This window comes from Tenrec ecaudatus, chromosome 4 (genome assembly GCF_050624435.1).
Source record: "Tenrec ecaudatus isolate mTenEca1 chromosome 4, mTenEca1.hap1, whole genome shotgun sequence".
In the NCBI taxonomy this organism is placed as follows: domain Eukaryota; kingdom Metazoa; phylum Chordata; class Mammalia; order Afrosoricida; family Tenrecidae; genus Tenrec; species Tenrec ecaudatus.
The window spans coordinates 54412222-54426158 of record NC_134533.1 but is presented as its reverse complement, the minus strand read 5'-3'; the positions used below and the strand labels follow the sequence as shown (position 1 = coordinate 54426158).

Sequence of the window (13937 nt, the reverse complement as noted above, 5' to 3'; positions counted from 1 at the left end):
GATTTATATGAATAACTATTTTAAACAAGGACTTGTACATTTTGTGCTGCTACACCACAGAACTCCATCATTGTTTCGGGGGGAAACAACTGTAAAGCAAATTGGAAAGGCTCGTTTACTTGCTCTAATTTCACAAGCACTATTGATCAAACAGTAAAGCTATTTTAAAATGAAAGGTGAGGCTATGACCCTGCTTTTCCAGCAAAGGAAAATGTAACCTTCTTCCTTGGACAGCAACAAGACAGTTCTGTCCAATTCTTGGTCAACTCTTTATGTGTGCTTGGTAAACTTGGTCTCTCTCTGCCCGTTAAAACAGCTCTTATTTGGCAATCAGAGAAAATGGTTGTTCTTTCTTTTCCTCTAGATTATCATGGTGCTAATGATTAATTATAGTGTCTACATGCTGATTATCCTATATTCATATCTCTAATTCATGGACTCGAAACTGCATGTGTCTATAAGTACAAAATCACTTGCAGGTGAATATACAAAATATGTTTGTTTGTGTACCCCAGCCAGAATCAACTCTGTGGCCTACAAAGATGAGCATGGCGTGTATTTCCATCCCAAAGGAAAACCCCTACACATTTGCCATGGACTCAATCTCGACTCCCCACTGGCACCTGGACACTTTGTCTATACAGTCTCTTCTCTAATCTCATAACTAATCTAAGGAGCTAAAAAGCACATGCCCAGACACATTAAATACACCAGTCTCTTTGCTGGTAAATAGCAATAGAGATGACACTGATAAGTACTAGAACTATGCCGGCTTCAGAAAGCTCCAAATCATGTGCATTCTGACACAACACACCTTAAAAATCTAGTTTTAAGGTACAATTCAATGATCACAGCTGGCTTATGTTCTGGGTCAAAAATCTACCCTATATAACTAGAAGTCAAATTACATCTGAATTTTTTTTCTATGTGTCCTTCTCATGTAAAAAAAAGCTTCACTTTTATTACAAATATCTTCTCATACAGGCACAAATCGCCTATTATTAATATTTTCCTGTTCTGTATCTATATAGAAATTAAATCGAGTTTTTAGAAAACCTCACTAAATGTATTAAAATATTGTAAGTCAGCATCTTTTATAGACTTTCTAGCTAGTAGGTAAAATTTCATCCACCTACTGCCATCAGGTTGATTCCACCTCTGGGTGAAGATATATAGGATTTCCGAGGCCTGTAAATTTTTACAGGTGCAGACAGCCTCGCTGTGCGCGAGCCTAGGGCCAGGCTGGTAGGTTTAAACTATTGACCCTGCAGTAAGCAGCCTAGCACTTGGCCAACAGCACCACCAGGGACAAGTAAAATAGCCATGATCAAAGCCAAAAGTGCGTTTCAACTATTCAAGAATGATCTACTTACATTATGTTCCACAATCTGCTCTCTAGATAGTCTCTAAACAACTGAGAGGTCACATTTCATCGGCATTACACCACATAGAGCAGTATTTCTCAAGCCTGGTTGCCCACTAGAATCTCCCAGAGAGCTTCACAAGTCCCCCTGCTCGGATTGTCCCCACACAAATTAAAGCAAAATTTCAGGAGGTGGGCCCAGGGATCAGCATTTCCAAAAGATTCCCAGATGGTTCCCCATGAACTCAAGACAAAGACAGACCTTCCTTCGCATCAAATGCTGTCACTGCCGGCTTATTCCTGCCAGTGGAAAATGGGAGCAGCTTAAATGGCATTAGCGGGTAAAGGTGACTGACCCTCAATATAGAGCAGGGGTTGTGAATGGCCCACGGACTTACCAGCACTCGTCACCCTCACACACCTCACAGAGAAGCAGTCCCAGCTGCCATCACATTCGGAGTTCATTAGATGTTCGACTAGTAGGTTCTTGGAGAGATGCTATAAATATCCAAATGGTGCTGGGCAGGGAAAAAAAAGGTGCCCCCCCCCTTATAGAAACATGTCATTTTAAACCACACTGCATAAAAGTAACAGACTGAACTTCCTGAGAGATGCATATGAACCCTGGTGGCACAGCGGTTACATGTTGGGCTGCTGACCATAAGGTCAGCGGCTTGAACCTACCAGGTGCGCTGCAGGAGCAAGATGGGGCTTTCTACTCTCTTCAACAGTTACACTCTCCGAAAATCCAGTAGCTCCACCCTAGACCTACAGGGTCACTATGGGTCAGCATAGACTTGGTGGCAGTGAGTTTGGTTTTCGAGAAGAGGTGTGTATGTAAACACTGCAAGAGTACACTACAAAAAGATTTCAACTTTGTTCTTCAGATCTCTTCCACTATTAGGAAATGTTCACAGCTGCAGGGGCAGTGAATTACATAATGCGGCTCACTTAGCTAACGCCTCTAACTCTCACCACCCTCTCCCTGCATGGGCCTGGTAAGACAGAGGGGGCAGATATTGATGGGATTCACCTTGTGTGTAACTGTGAACTGGATTCCCTGGAATGCCATCCTGCTGTGAATAAAATGAGCCCTGTGAGACGCAGGAGGAGGAATCTTATTACCAGCTAGAGCCAGGAGTGGAGAGTGTCCTCTGGACCTGGGATCCCTGCCTAGTGAACCTCCTGGATCCAGGAAACAGTTGCAGAACCAAGAGCCAGAGAATTTACAAGAGTGAGGGACTTCCCAGCCCACAGAGCACGTAAAGATGAATACTTTGTGCAGGAGCCTGGCCTGTGGCCTGGGATGATCCTGGACACTTAATTGGGGAAGGTGGACTTGCTGACGTACGTTTGTATGTTTGGAAGTGGAGCTGAGTGCCTATGGGCACTTCTTTCAGGGAGCTGGGTGTGCGGACCCACAGAGCTGACGCCAAACCCCTTCCTGGGGAGACTGACCGCAGAGTGGTTTGCCCCACTTTGAGCATTTACTAGCAGACCTGAAACTTTGTAACACAACCTGGTAAACAACTACCCTGAGCAATTCTCACTGATATTGCAACTTGTTAACTCCCTGAATAAACCCCTTCCCGACAATGTAGCTACCTCCATGGGTGCTAGAACTTAGATCCAGTAAAGAAATAAAATAGGGAACATTAGTTCAGTCACAACAACAGTTGTAGTAGATCTGGGATAGACTGAGACCAAATTTGCCATCTTCCCAGATTTTCCCATTTGCAGGAAAAGTAGGCATTATTGATAGGTCTGATAACCTACATTTTACAAACCAGAAAACTGAAGCATAGTGAGCTGTGTTGAAGTTAAAAAACGAGTAAATTGAGATACAACCTAGAATGCTGGAAACAGTATCAGATCTAAGAGTCAAGACACTGTTTCCATTCATAGCTCTGACTCCATCCAGCTCTCTAACTTCCCTGAGTCACTTTTTGAGTCCACACCTCATTTTCCTAATGCGGAGTAAGGGTTTAGACTAGGGTGGGAGTGCCCGTGGGTCGCATTGTATTACCCGGCAAGATTTCAAAGGAGGTGGGGGAAGCAAGTACTTCTCTTCACTAGTTCAATTTTACCCAATGAAACTATTAAAAAACAAAGAAAGCACATGCCCTCTATTATCACAATTACTTCATAAAAAAGAAAGAGCATTTAAAACTAAAGAAAAAAATCTACTTTCAGTTTTGGTTATAAACGTCCTCTATTGTTCTTCACAGGAAGGCCAGTCTTCCCCAGGGAACCGCCATCTGAATAATAATGCCAAGGGCCTCTAGAAGACGCTTCCAAGGTTCACAGTTAGCAAGAGCAGCTCTCCTAAGGGTTTCCCAGGTACTGAAGACTCGCCTTCACACTTTTTGCCAGATCCAAGTATTGAGCTATTGTTTGCTTAAGGTTTTTATTTTTAATCACGTTGATTTGGTTGTTCTTGAAATGCATTTATTTCGAATGGAAACTCTGTGTAGCCAGTACAAACAGAAAACTAAACTCCCTGCCAGAAATACAAGATAAGCATGAGAATGAAAGCTGTAAAAAGTAAACAGTTTTATCTCAATTCTATTGTTTCCAAAGGCTTTTACACTGATTTTCTCTCCCTTCCCTCTCTCCTTTCTCTCTCTGCTCCCTTCTCCACTACACAGACTTAACAGCTGCTTGTGAGGTAGTTGAAGCTCTGGTGGCACAGCGGGTTAAGTGCTGGACTGCTAAAGGCAAAGTCAGAAGTCCCAACCCAGCAGCCTTTCCAAAGGAGTACAAGAAAAATGATGTCTTCTGTTCCCATAAAGAATTGGAGTCTCAGAAACCCTCAGGAGTAGTTTTCTGCCCTAAACAGTTGCTATGAGTTTGGATTGAGTCACTGGCAGTGAATTAGAAAGGGGTTTAAAACTTCACTTACTAAATGTAACCAGAAGGATAAAGAAACAACAGAAAAAGAGCCACTTCTTCCACGTGGAATGATTCAAGGTTAGGCAATGTCCGGTGCCGGGGTCCCCTGGATCATCTGCCCCACTCCGTTGAGCTCCACCTTGTTGCTTTAGTGAAGCAGTAAGGCACTCATCCACTTCTATTAATCCCCCAAAGAAGCAGACTCTGGCTTTCTCAGACTTATGTGCGTGCGGCTGTTTGCCTAGTTTCACTCATCTGGGAGAGAGCTGGCGAGTAAAGTCTGAGAGGGAACCACACGTAGGGTGCGAGAAAAGGGGGTAGGATCATGAAGCTAAAAGGCCAAAGCATGAAACACATGGAGAGTCACCAATCAGGCGTTAGACTGCAGACTCAGACCTCTACCACGAGGCCACATTTGGAAAGCAGGGAGCAGGCACACGCCCAACAACCCAGAGACCTCAGGAGATCCTATCAGGTGCCGCTCCTCACTCCTAGTTCCACCATGGCTTCAACAAGCAAGCGGTCTAGGAAGAATAACTCGGACAGATTTTCTAAAGCACAGCAAGAATTTCTGCTTTCTTGCTACCCATGAATTATAGCAGGATCACCTATTCTTTATACTCCAGAAATTTCATTATTAAGATGTTTGAAGCAGGCTATAGAGCGTCTATCATTACTTTAAAAGTTAATTAGATTACATAAAAGAAATCATTAGATTTGCATTTTTATCTTGATTTTTAAACTTCCAAAGAAGATCACAACAGCCTGCCTGTGGGCAATTAAAAACAGCATACAGCAGAAAAACAGAAAGAGGAAAGAGGGTCTGTTTTTCCTGGCTAGTTCATGATTGAAGACAGAATTACAAAATATTTTAAGGATTTGCTGAAGCTGGGGGCTAATTCTAGACTAGCTTTGTTTACAACCTTCATTTCATCACAAGAGAAGAGTATCACATGCATGTACAGTGCCGATAGAAGGATCCAGTTACTTTCAATGGGTTTATTCGGGTCTATTCAGAGCCTGGGGACCCATTTCCTGATCAATAACATGCACAAACCTACTGTTCTCTAAAAACAAAACAGGAGCACCAGGACTGTTTTTTGTTTATCAATGTGAAACAATTAGCAAAGAGACATAAGCTGACTTAGAAAGACTAAGACTGGAAGTCAGCTCCTGACTTCCTCACTCCTCTGTTGGTGGCTCTAGACATCCCCAAAAGACAATAAATGGAGGGTCCAGCTCTTAAAAGTTGAGGTCAATTAGATACTTAATGATGAAGCATATCTTCAAATATATTTCTATTATTATTATACCAGCAAAAAATTAATTAACCAGGTCATACAGGCCATGAAGGCTAATGTACAGAGTAATTATTTCTGATCTTTAGACAACTGCTTCACATAAAAGGGTAGTCCTGCTCAGCAGATACCTGAAATGACTGTAGTTAATCATACTGTCGGGAACAAAAGGCAAGGTTTACCTCCTTCAAAGGTGGGATCACAGCTCAAGTTAATCTGTGGAATGGTTTCAAGAACAATCACTTCTTCCTTTTATGAGCACCTGTTCTGCTTACCAGGGGAGAAGGACGATGCAGATTTGATGGTGGCCTACCATGACAAACCCATAAACTAAACTAAACTGAGCGCAGGAATAAGTTCATTGAAAAGCAGAGCATATTCTACATGCAAATACTCTTGGGACTAGAGTGACACTTCAGGGAGAAGGAGAGCACTGTGGCAAAGCCAATAAATAGCAGGGAAGAAAGAGTATCTTTGAAGCAGCAGCATTCCGTTCAGGCCTTTCACGGATAGTCGGCCTTCTGATGCATTTATTAAGTGATGGGAGGAACCAAGGCTGTACATGAATCATGAAAAAAGCTAACAATTCCAAGACCTACCCCCACCCCAAAAGGTGTAGGCATTGACTAAATCATTGCACTGGCCCACAAAGCCAAATGCCCAAATAAAACTCCCAACAGCCAGCCTATTTTTAAGAGACTATTATCCAGTCAGGAGTAGAGGACAGTTTCTATAGCACATAATACAGACCACTTGAAAAACTCTAAAATTGGGATCTGAAGAGACATGAATAATTGGATATCAGCATTCACATCTAGAAAATATGTTTCTCACAGATATTCTAATGAGGCAAATTCTCATTAGAACATTCTCATTGCAAAGATTAAGTTAAATTCTAGCTGAAATGTCAGCACGCCTATTGACAAGCTATAGCAGAAATGAAAGAATGTAGCTTCAAATCCATGGCCTGGTCACATGAGGCTAGATGAATATGTGCAGGGCTGAATCAAGAAATCAAGATTTTAAAAATATTCTTGTTTTGCTCAGAATAGCTCTATAATTAATAATATAGGATTATTCCCAGATACTTAATAATACTATAGGACTACTCTAGGCAAATATTTATTCTGAAAATAATAAATTATCATCAGAAGTAATATAAATATGCTTTGACCAAAATAATATAAACATGCTTTGATCTGTTTATAACTGCCAAACTGATTAAAATTGAATTTGATTTACTTGTAACAGTAACTCATAAACAACAGAATCAAAAGATTGATTAGGATACTATAGTGCATTGATGTAAAAATGAGGAAGACCTTACTGAAATCACTTTCTGTCTTTACAACTGCACCACGCGAATTCACATTTTCAATTTTCAGGGATTCAAATTTTATGATCTATTCACTTGGTACTTTCCCTACGATGGATACAAACTATGTTATTTCTGTCCTGAAAAAAACATAAAAGGTATCTAATGTCTTATTGGATCCATGAGTGGGGAATAACACAAACAGAAGGATTTGAATTCACTAAGCAATCTCCTAAAATACATATTAATATTAAAATATTTTAATAATCTTTTGAAATTATTACTCTAATTTCTTAAATTATAAAAGTTGACTCATCAAAAATATAAAAATACTAGTTAATAAAATAATTCATCTTACTTTGTAAACATAACTTATCTTTGAAAGTTTACTTGGTAATTATCAAGGAAAAATCATGTTTAAAAGTTTATTAAGAGACTAAATAATGTAAATTAAATCATTTTTATCTGTACATATAAATGTTAAGTGATTGAAAACAAAATAACCTTAGAAACTTTTAAAGTACTATATCAAATCTTTGTTAAATACCTTTGTTAAAACCATTCAGGTTTTTCATGTGTTTTCATTATAAAAATAGACCCAGATGTATTTGTGTGTGGTTGTTACAAAAAAATAGAAGATATTTTTTCTTTCTATTAAATTTGCAAATCACAGACACCCCACCCTGCCGCCCTTCCCAAACAGGACTAATTCGAAATCAGCTTTCTGAAACAGATGTAAAGAACAATTCTGAATGTAACCATTCATGGCCCATGGCTTAATCTCATCGACCGAGTTAGCCAATAAGTTATATAATTCAGATTTTGAAAGAAAGAGAAAAAAGGTTACAAAGTTGCTCTGATGATCTCTCATTGGCCTTATAAGAGATTAAGTTTTGTTTTTATCATCTTGGAGTTTTGGTCTGTTGGATTTTTCTCTTTTTTTCTATTTTGTTTTCAAATGTGAAAAGTTGCTTTGATGCATCCTTTAAATTTCATATTTACCTAAAACTAGTATACATTAAAATGATACTATTGATAGCAATACTATCTCCCCTACATTTGGCTGAATCTGTGGCTTTTCATAAACTGTATTTGAGAATATAGTTAATCCATGCCCCCTCTGAAAACTTAACTATGAATCTGACTGTCAAATACTTGTTTTATTAGTTATCAGAGATGAACGTGTTTTGTGTAAAGAGAAATTCCTTGAGTGGTCTCATACTGACAAGCCATGTCATAAAGCAGTAGCTCAGGATAGAATGAACTGTAATTTTGCCCTTATTATTTCATGTTATTTTTCAAAATATGAATTCCAATTACAATGAATTCTTTATTTCTACTATGAATGTAATTCTGACAAACTGAATCCCTCTATAATATTTTATACTGCTGAATTCTAATGCTGATTATCTTCATTTGTTTTAAGTTTCTGAAATGACAAATATCCACAAGCTTTAAAAACTATTAAACTATTAGAAAACTTGAAGTCATTTTTTAAGATAATGCTCTCTAGTTTTCTGAAACAAGAAAATGGCAATGTAAAAAAAGACAAATACGTGTAGTCAAATTACAACCTTAAAAATCAAATATAATTAATAAATAGTGATAATAGTTCACAAAAATACTCCAAGCTGACTTGGCTGCTTCTGAGTTCCTCAGCAAATGTCCTTCAGATAGCTGGGCAATATAAACAACTGTGACGTAAGGGGCGAAATGTGTATTAAAGTAAATGACTAAGAAGCAACTGATCTGAGAATACCTCAGGGAACACCTTCCATCTCTGCATTACAAGGAGGAGAAGCGAAATGATGATATTATTTAACACTAAGTTCTTAAAATGGAGGCCTGGTGGCACTGTGGGATAAGCATTGGGCTGTTAGGCACAAGGTTCACAGTTCAAGTCCATCAACCATTCTATGGGAGAAAGACGAAGCTGCCCGGTCCTGTATAGATTTAGTGTTCGAAGCCTTCTATAGAGTCTCTGTGGTCAGAATCCACTTGATGGCAATGAGTTTGGTTTGGGGTTTAAGTGCTCAAAGAGGGATGGGCAGAAAAATATAAGTAGCCACAGGCTATAAATAAATCTTGACCTTGACAGGAAGAACCCACTGGAAATTCTAATAAGGGCAGAAAAGAACATCTGGGCAGTTATTTAATCAAGGATCTCAACATGAATCACAAAAGAAATCATTATTCCAGGATTTAATTGTAAAGAGAATCAGAAATGTCAGAGACATTCTACTTTCTATTTGACTTTTTCTTTTGAGATGTATAGACAGACTTGGTATAGAACATAGAATCCGAATCAAAACACCAGCTCAAAATCCAGGGAAAAGGCGGCTGTACAAAGTACCAAGTGAGGTACACTTATTTGTTTAGGCCCTCAATGAGTACTTATGTAAATGGAAGGGACCACTCCCTGGAACGGGAAGTGTGTTCAATAAAATGAAGGACGTAAGTTTAAAAATCCCGAGTTTTCATCAATGAGGCAGAAGATGACTTTAGGTTACTTATAGTTTTTTAAGGTATAGAAGAACTGGATTTTCCTGTGAACTTTTTGAAGTCCCTTGTGTAATTCAGAATATGCTGGACCAACTAAGTTGAATCATTGATGCCAGCAATTTGGAAAATACCCACAACAACCAAGAGAAATAAGAGTCTCTGGTGAGGTACTTAAAAGTCTAGGATCAGGATTTCTGAGGATTAGTCACCAAATCACCAGTTCCTTATTCTATGACTTTCTGGAAGGCACATCAGTGCTTATATTACCTATCTCAAAGAGCTGCTAGCTGAAATAACCACCGAGTATGTTTAAACAAGAAATCATACCATTGCTTTCCCTTCCCATAGTACTATCATTGTGATCTGTATCTTGTTATAGTTCTACCAGTCAGAAAAGTGACTTGAAAGGATGTCAGATGGTTCACTAACAGGTTTTTCTTCCAATCTAGACTGTAAGCTCCCTGAAGGCAGACCACTATCCACTAATCTTGATATGGCTGCCCTGAGCACCTAGCATAACAGAACACTGCACAGCAGGAATGCACTTAATCTTTGTTAAAGAGCAAGCCAAATATGACCAGCCTTTCCCACGTCATCAAATTCTCTTCATAATTGGCTCAATCAGACTGTCCTAAGTAAAAGCAAGTATCTCCCAATAATGCTGTTAGATAACAAAATACAAAGCAAAGAGTCGGTTTGTGGCTCTAAGATGGCATCGGTATCCTAGAATAGAAACGATTAGTTTTGCACTCCCTTGCTTTAAGTAAATTGAAGAAGGAAACAAAGGTAACGTTTATTCTGCTTATGCCTAGGAGAATGTGTGTGCCACTGCCTCATCTATATTTTCTATATCTACTTGTACAGCTCTGTACAATATCCTATTGGTGCTGTTTATAAGACAGGGTGCACTGGCAGTATTTTAAATTCCATTTTCAAGGAGGAAAGTGTCTAAGCATAATCAGATGAGAGCAATAAAATACACTGACCTGGATCTGTTGCTGCAAGAGATTAATTTTGTGCTGCTGTTGCAGAAGTTGCTGCTGTTGTCTTGCAATCTATTGGAAATAAAGTTTTATTAAGTTAAAATGAAATGCCCATACCTTTGCCATTACCTCGGGTAGCTCTCCTGGCATTACCAGAAAGCTTTAATGCACACCTCTATGTCAAAGAGTTCCTAATAAAATGAGGAAGGCCGTTCCAGAAAGTTGGAGATAAATATTTTCAATCCAGTCCTATGTCTCTGCTTACCCCTAAATCTTTATCTCTAGGTTGAAAATACCCCTAGAATCATATCTGTTCACTTATCTCTGTGCTGGCCATTTAGAAAAAAATGGGGATTTAGAAATCTAATCCTTGGAGAATGAGCACAGGAGAACTCTGGGTACAGTTTCCAAAGGAGCTTAGTTTGGATATGAAATTCTACATCTGTAAATAAAGAGCGAAAAGTCGGCACAATATGGTTTACTTCAGTGATGGCTATTGTGAAGTGGAGAGCCACAGACAGGAAGGATGCATTTACAAATGTCAAAGGGTAGAATGTCTCTAGATTTGTTAACACTGTTGCACCCATTATCTCAAGTATTATTAAGAACAAATTAAACTCTACTTCAGCATTGGTCCATTTGAGGGGGATGTATTGGTTTTACAGTATGGGATCCACATATAGGTTTTATATGCCCGTGAGTCACCCACCAATCAAATTCAACATCCTAGCAGATCTATTCAAAGAAATATTAATCACTTGTCACAACAAGTCCGATGGAGGAGTGAATCCGTTTCTCCGGAGGGCGAACCACTTCCTGAGAATAATGGTGTGTGCTGTGCAGGGTGAGTTAGACATCAGGCTGTTTATGGCCTTGAAAGGTGAGTTGCTACAGTGTGATGTCCAGGAAGATAACTCTTGGCAAGAACACACTTACCACTAAGGTAGGAGGCTATAGAGAAAAAGTGGCCAGGGCGCACTTAGAAGGACTTGGCATCATGGTACACTATAAGCAAAATATTATGGTTTAGGCTTCCTCTATTTTCTTATTTACAAGAGATAGTTATAGGGGGTATCATTAAAAGTGAAAATGAGTGTGGCTCAGCCTCCAGGTGTGCTTCTTGAGACTTTTAGGTGTTTGAATTAACAGGGCAGGGGTCGGGGTGAGGGGAACACCCAAATTCCATTTTGTTCAACATGAGGTCAGCATGATGATCTATTCCCACGTGTGACTTTAGGGTTTCTGGTGGTGATTGGGTCATACTGGAAGTCCTGATGGAACTACCCTCGCCACAGACTACAGCTGGGGGGATGGCACCACTCCTCGCCACAACTTTATAGGGGAAATGGAAGGGATATTTACTCAGGTTGGAATGGCCCACATTGTTGCATGTTGCCATTCAAATCAGAAACGAACGACTCACTCTACAGCTTCAGGTGTGGATGCTGGAGCCTATGAATATTTATGTCCTCTTCGCAGACCAGTGAAACACCACTAGGTATCTAATATTGATGGTCCCTCCTAAATGACACAGTGCTGCAGAGAAATGCAGCAAAGCGCCACCGTGCAATTGCTCTCAGCCACTCTCGACGTGCAGGTTTGACATCGTGAAGTATGGTACATAAGCACCATGTGGCTCAAATTCTGAATTTTATTTACCAATCGGTTGAGCTACATGCTCGCTTCATTGAGCATGACAACCTAGTTTTAAGTGTCATTTAATTTTCATTTTGAAATATAATTACAAAGTGTTCACTGTAAGATATCACTCGTCTGCAAATGTGTCAAGATTAATTTGTGCTAGCTTATTCACAAGTGTCAATAGTTAATTACTGTGTCATCTCTGGATGGCTAAATGACATTCTAACTTCTGATTTTTTACAGTGTTCCTTTATGTTATTTTCCATTAGGGGCTGAGTCCATATTCCTACATGTGGGCAAATATTCAAGCATATAAAATACCAGACGTCACAACTCATTAAAATCAACAGAGCATATATTGCTCTATATTCCCCTATAAAATACATTTAACTGAAAAGATAATTCCAGTAATGATGTCAGATTCCTAAAGACTGCAAATTAATTTGGGTCTGTCTGATCTAAAGCATCAGGGACTACTCTGTAAGGTCATTGTTGTTAGATTAATGTACTCTTATGAAGCAAGGAACACATTTTGGAACGTGAATTACTGCTAAAGACAAGCATTTAAACTTTGCTTCTTTCTCACTTCTAAGTCAATCAACTCACATTCTTATTGGGAACATGTGCCAATTTATTTTCAATGATTTACCTATGCTATAAATAAAGTGGCCATATAATTTATCAACCAAACCTAGACAACTTTGTCACGTGGAAAGTGGGGATGGGAGAGATTACTAATTACCCTGAAAATCAGGCGTCAACTTAGAGCTATCCTGGGAAAACTGAGATGTCTGTCTGGTCGCCCTGGCTTTAAAGTCAGAGGAAAGCGGTGAACTGGGGAGCTGAAAGAGTTTCCACCGTTTGCTGAGATACGGAAAGTAAGGCCCAGAGTGAAGTGAGTCGCTCCCAGTTCAACTACACTTGGGCTGCAGTAAGTAAGTATCACTGAGAAATTAATCTGATCTAAACATTCGGAAACAGTTTATCATTTCAATAGTGTCTGGTCGTTATGATGCTTTCTTTGTCATAAACACAGCCGCTCAGTAATCTTCTGAACCTCAGCTTTCCAAAAGGCTTCTTCCTTTTGCTACCTTTTTTTAAAGGAAAGCAGATGACAAATAAGCTAATCAATGTGATGACTCGCTGAGCTTGGCACATTCCACACCTCCCGTTCATCAGCCCTTTTGCAGGGCTCACCTGTTCTTGCTGTTGGCGAGCAAGGTCCATCTGCTGCCGTTGTTTCTCAATTTGTGAGGCTGCCAGTTTTTTCTGTTCGTCGTGCGCTGCCAGGAGCTGCTCCCGTAAACTGATCAGCTGGGTGATCATGGTGGAGAGCTGCCGCTCTTTTTCTGCCAGGCTCTCAGGTGTACCTAAAATGGAAGCGAGATGATAGCTCACGAGTTTGAGGAAAGTCTGGGTGGACTGAAGCAGAGAGAGGCAGGCTGGATATGGGCCTGTCCTCAGACACTTAGACACCTGAGACTAGTGGGAGCCACTGTAGGTGCAGGAGCACCCGAGAGTCGTCCCAGAAATGGAGCGAGAGCAAGGGTTCTTTGCTGTCCCTGCCAAGATGGGACAGAGTGTCACCTGTCAAATTCTCACCCACCCTTTCCTGTGGTCCCAACAGGACCAAACAAAACAGACAAGCTCTCGCTCCTCCCGAAGGTAATACCTAGTAACACCAAAGATTAGAACTATGGATGGCAGTAATATTGAAATCACTTCTGTCCTCAGTGACTAATACAGTCACCAAGACATAGTGGGTGCTTAAGAAAGTGACCTAAGAAGGTTTTTGGTTATTGGCCTAATGAAAATTTTGTGTTGTGCAGATATCCATGTCTCAAGCTCAGAAGAGAGGGGCCCATCTCTGGGCCAGAGGACAAGTACAGAGAGAGAACCAAAACTTGTTCAGGTAAGAAAGGATCACACCTGCCGTTTTAGGG

General features: G+C 40.0%; 1 protein-coding gene across 4 annotated transcripts in view; it reads right to left on the bottom strand.

The window, feature by feature from the left end:
• Positions 1–13937, bottom strand: part of SOX6 (SRY-box transcription factor 6) — a 528806-nt gene that overhangs the window by 199038 nt on the left and 315831 nt on the right. For all 4 annotated transcript variants that reach the window (XM_075548430.1, XM_075548432.1, XM_075548431.1 and 1 more), the window contains exons 5-6: positions 13192–13364; positions 10357–10425 (exon numbers count right to left, since the gene is read on the bottom strand). In XM_075548430.1, the coding sequence (XP_075404545.1) occupies positions 10357–10425; positions 13192–13364 (242 nt within the window). The remainder of the gene's footprint in view (positions 1–10356; positions 10426–13191; positions 13365–13937) is intronic.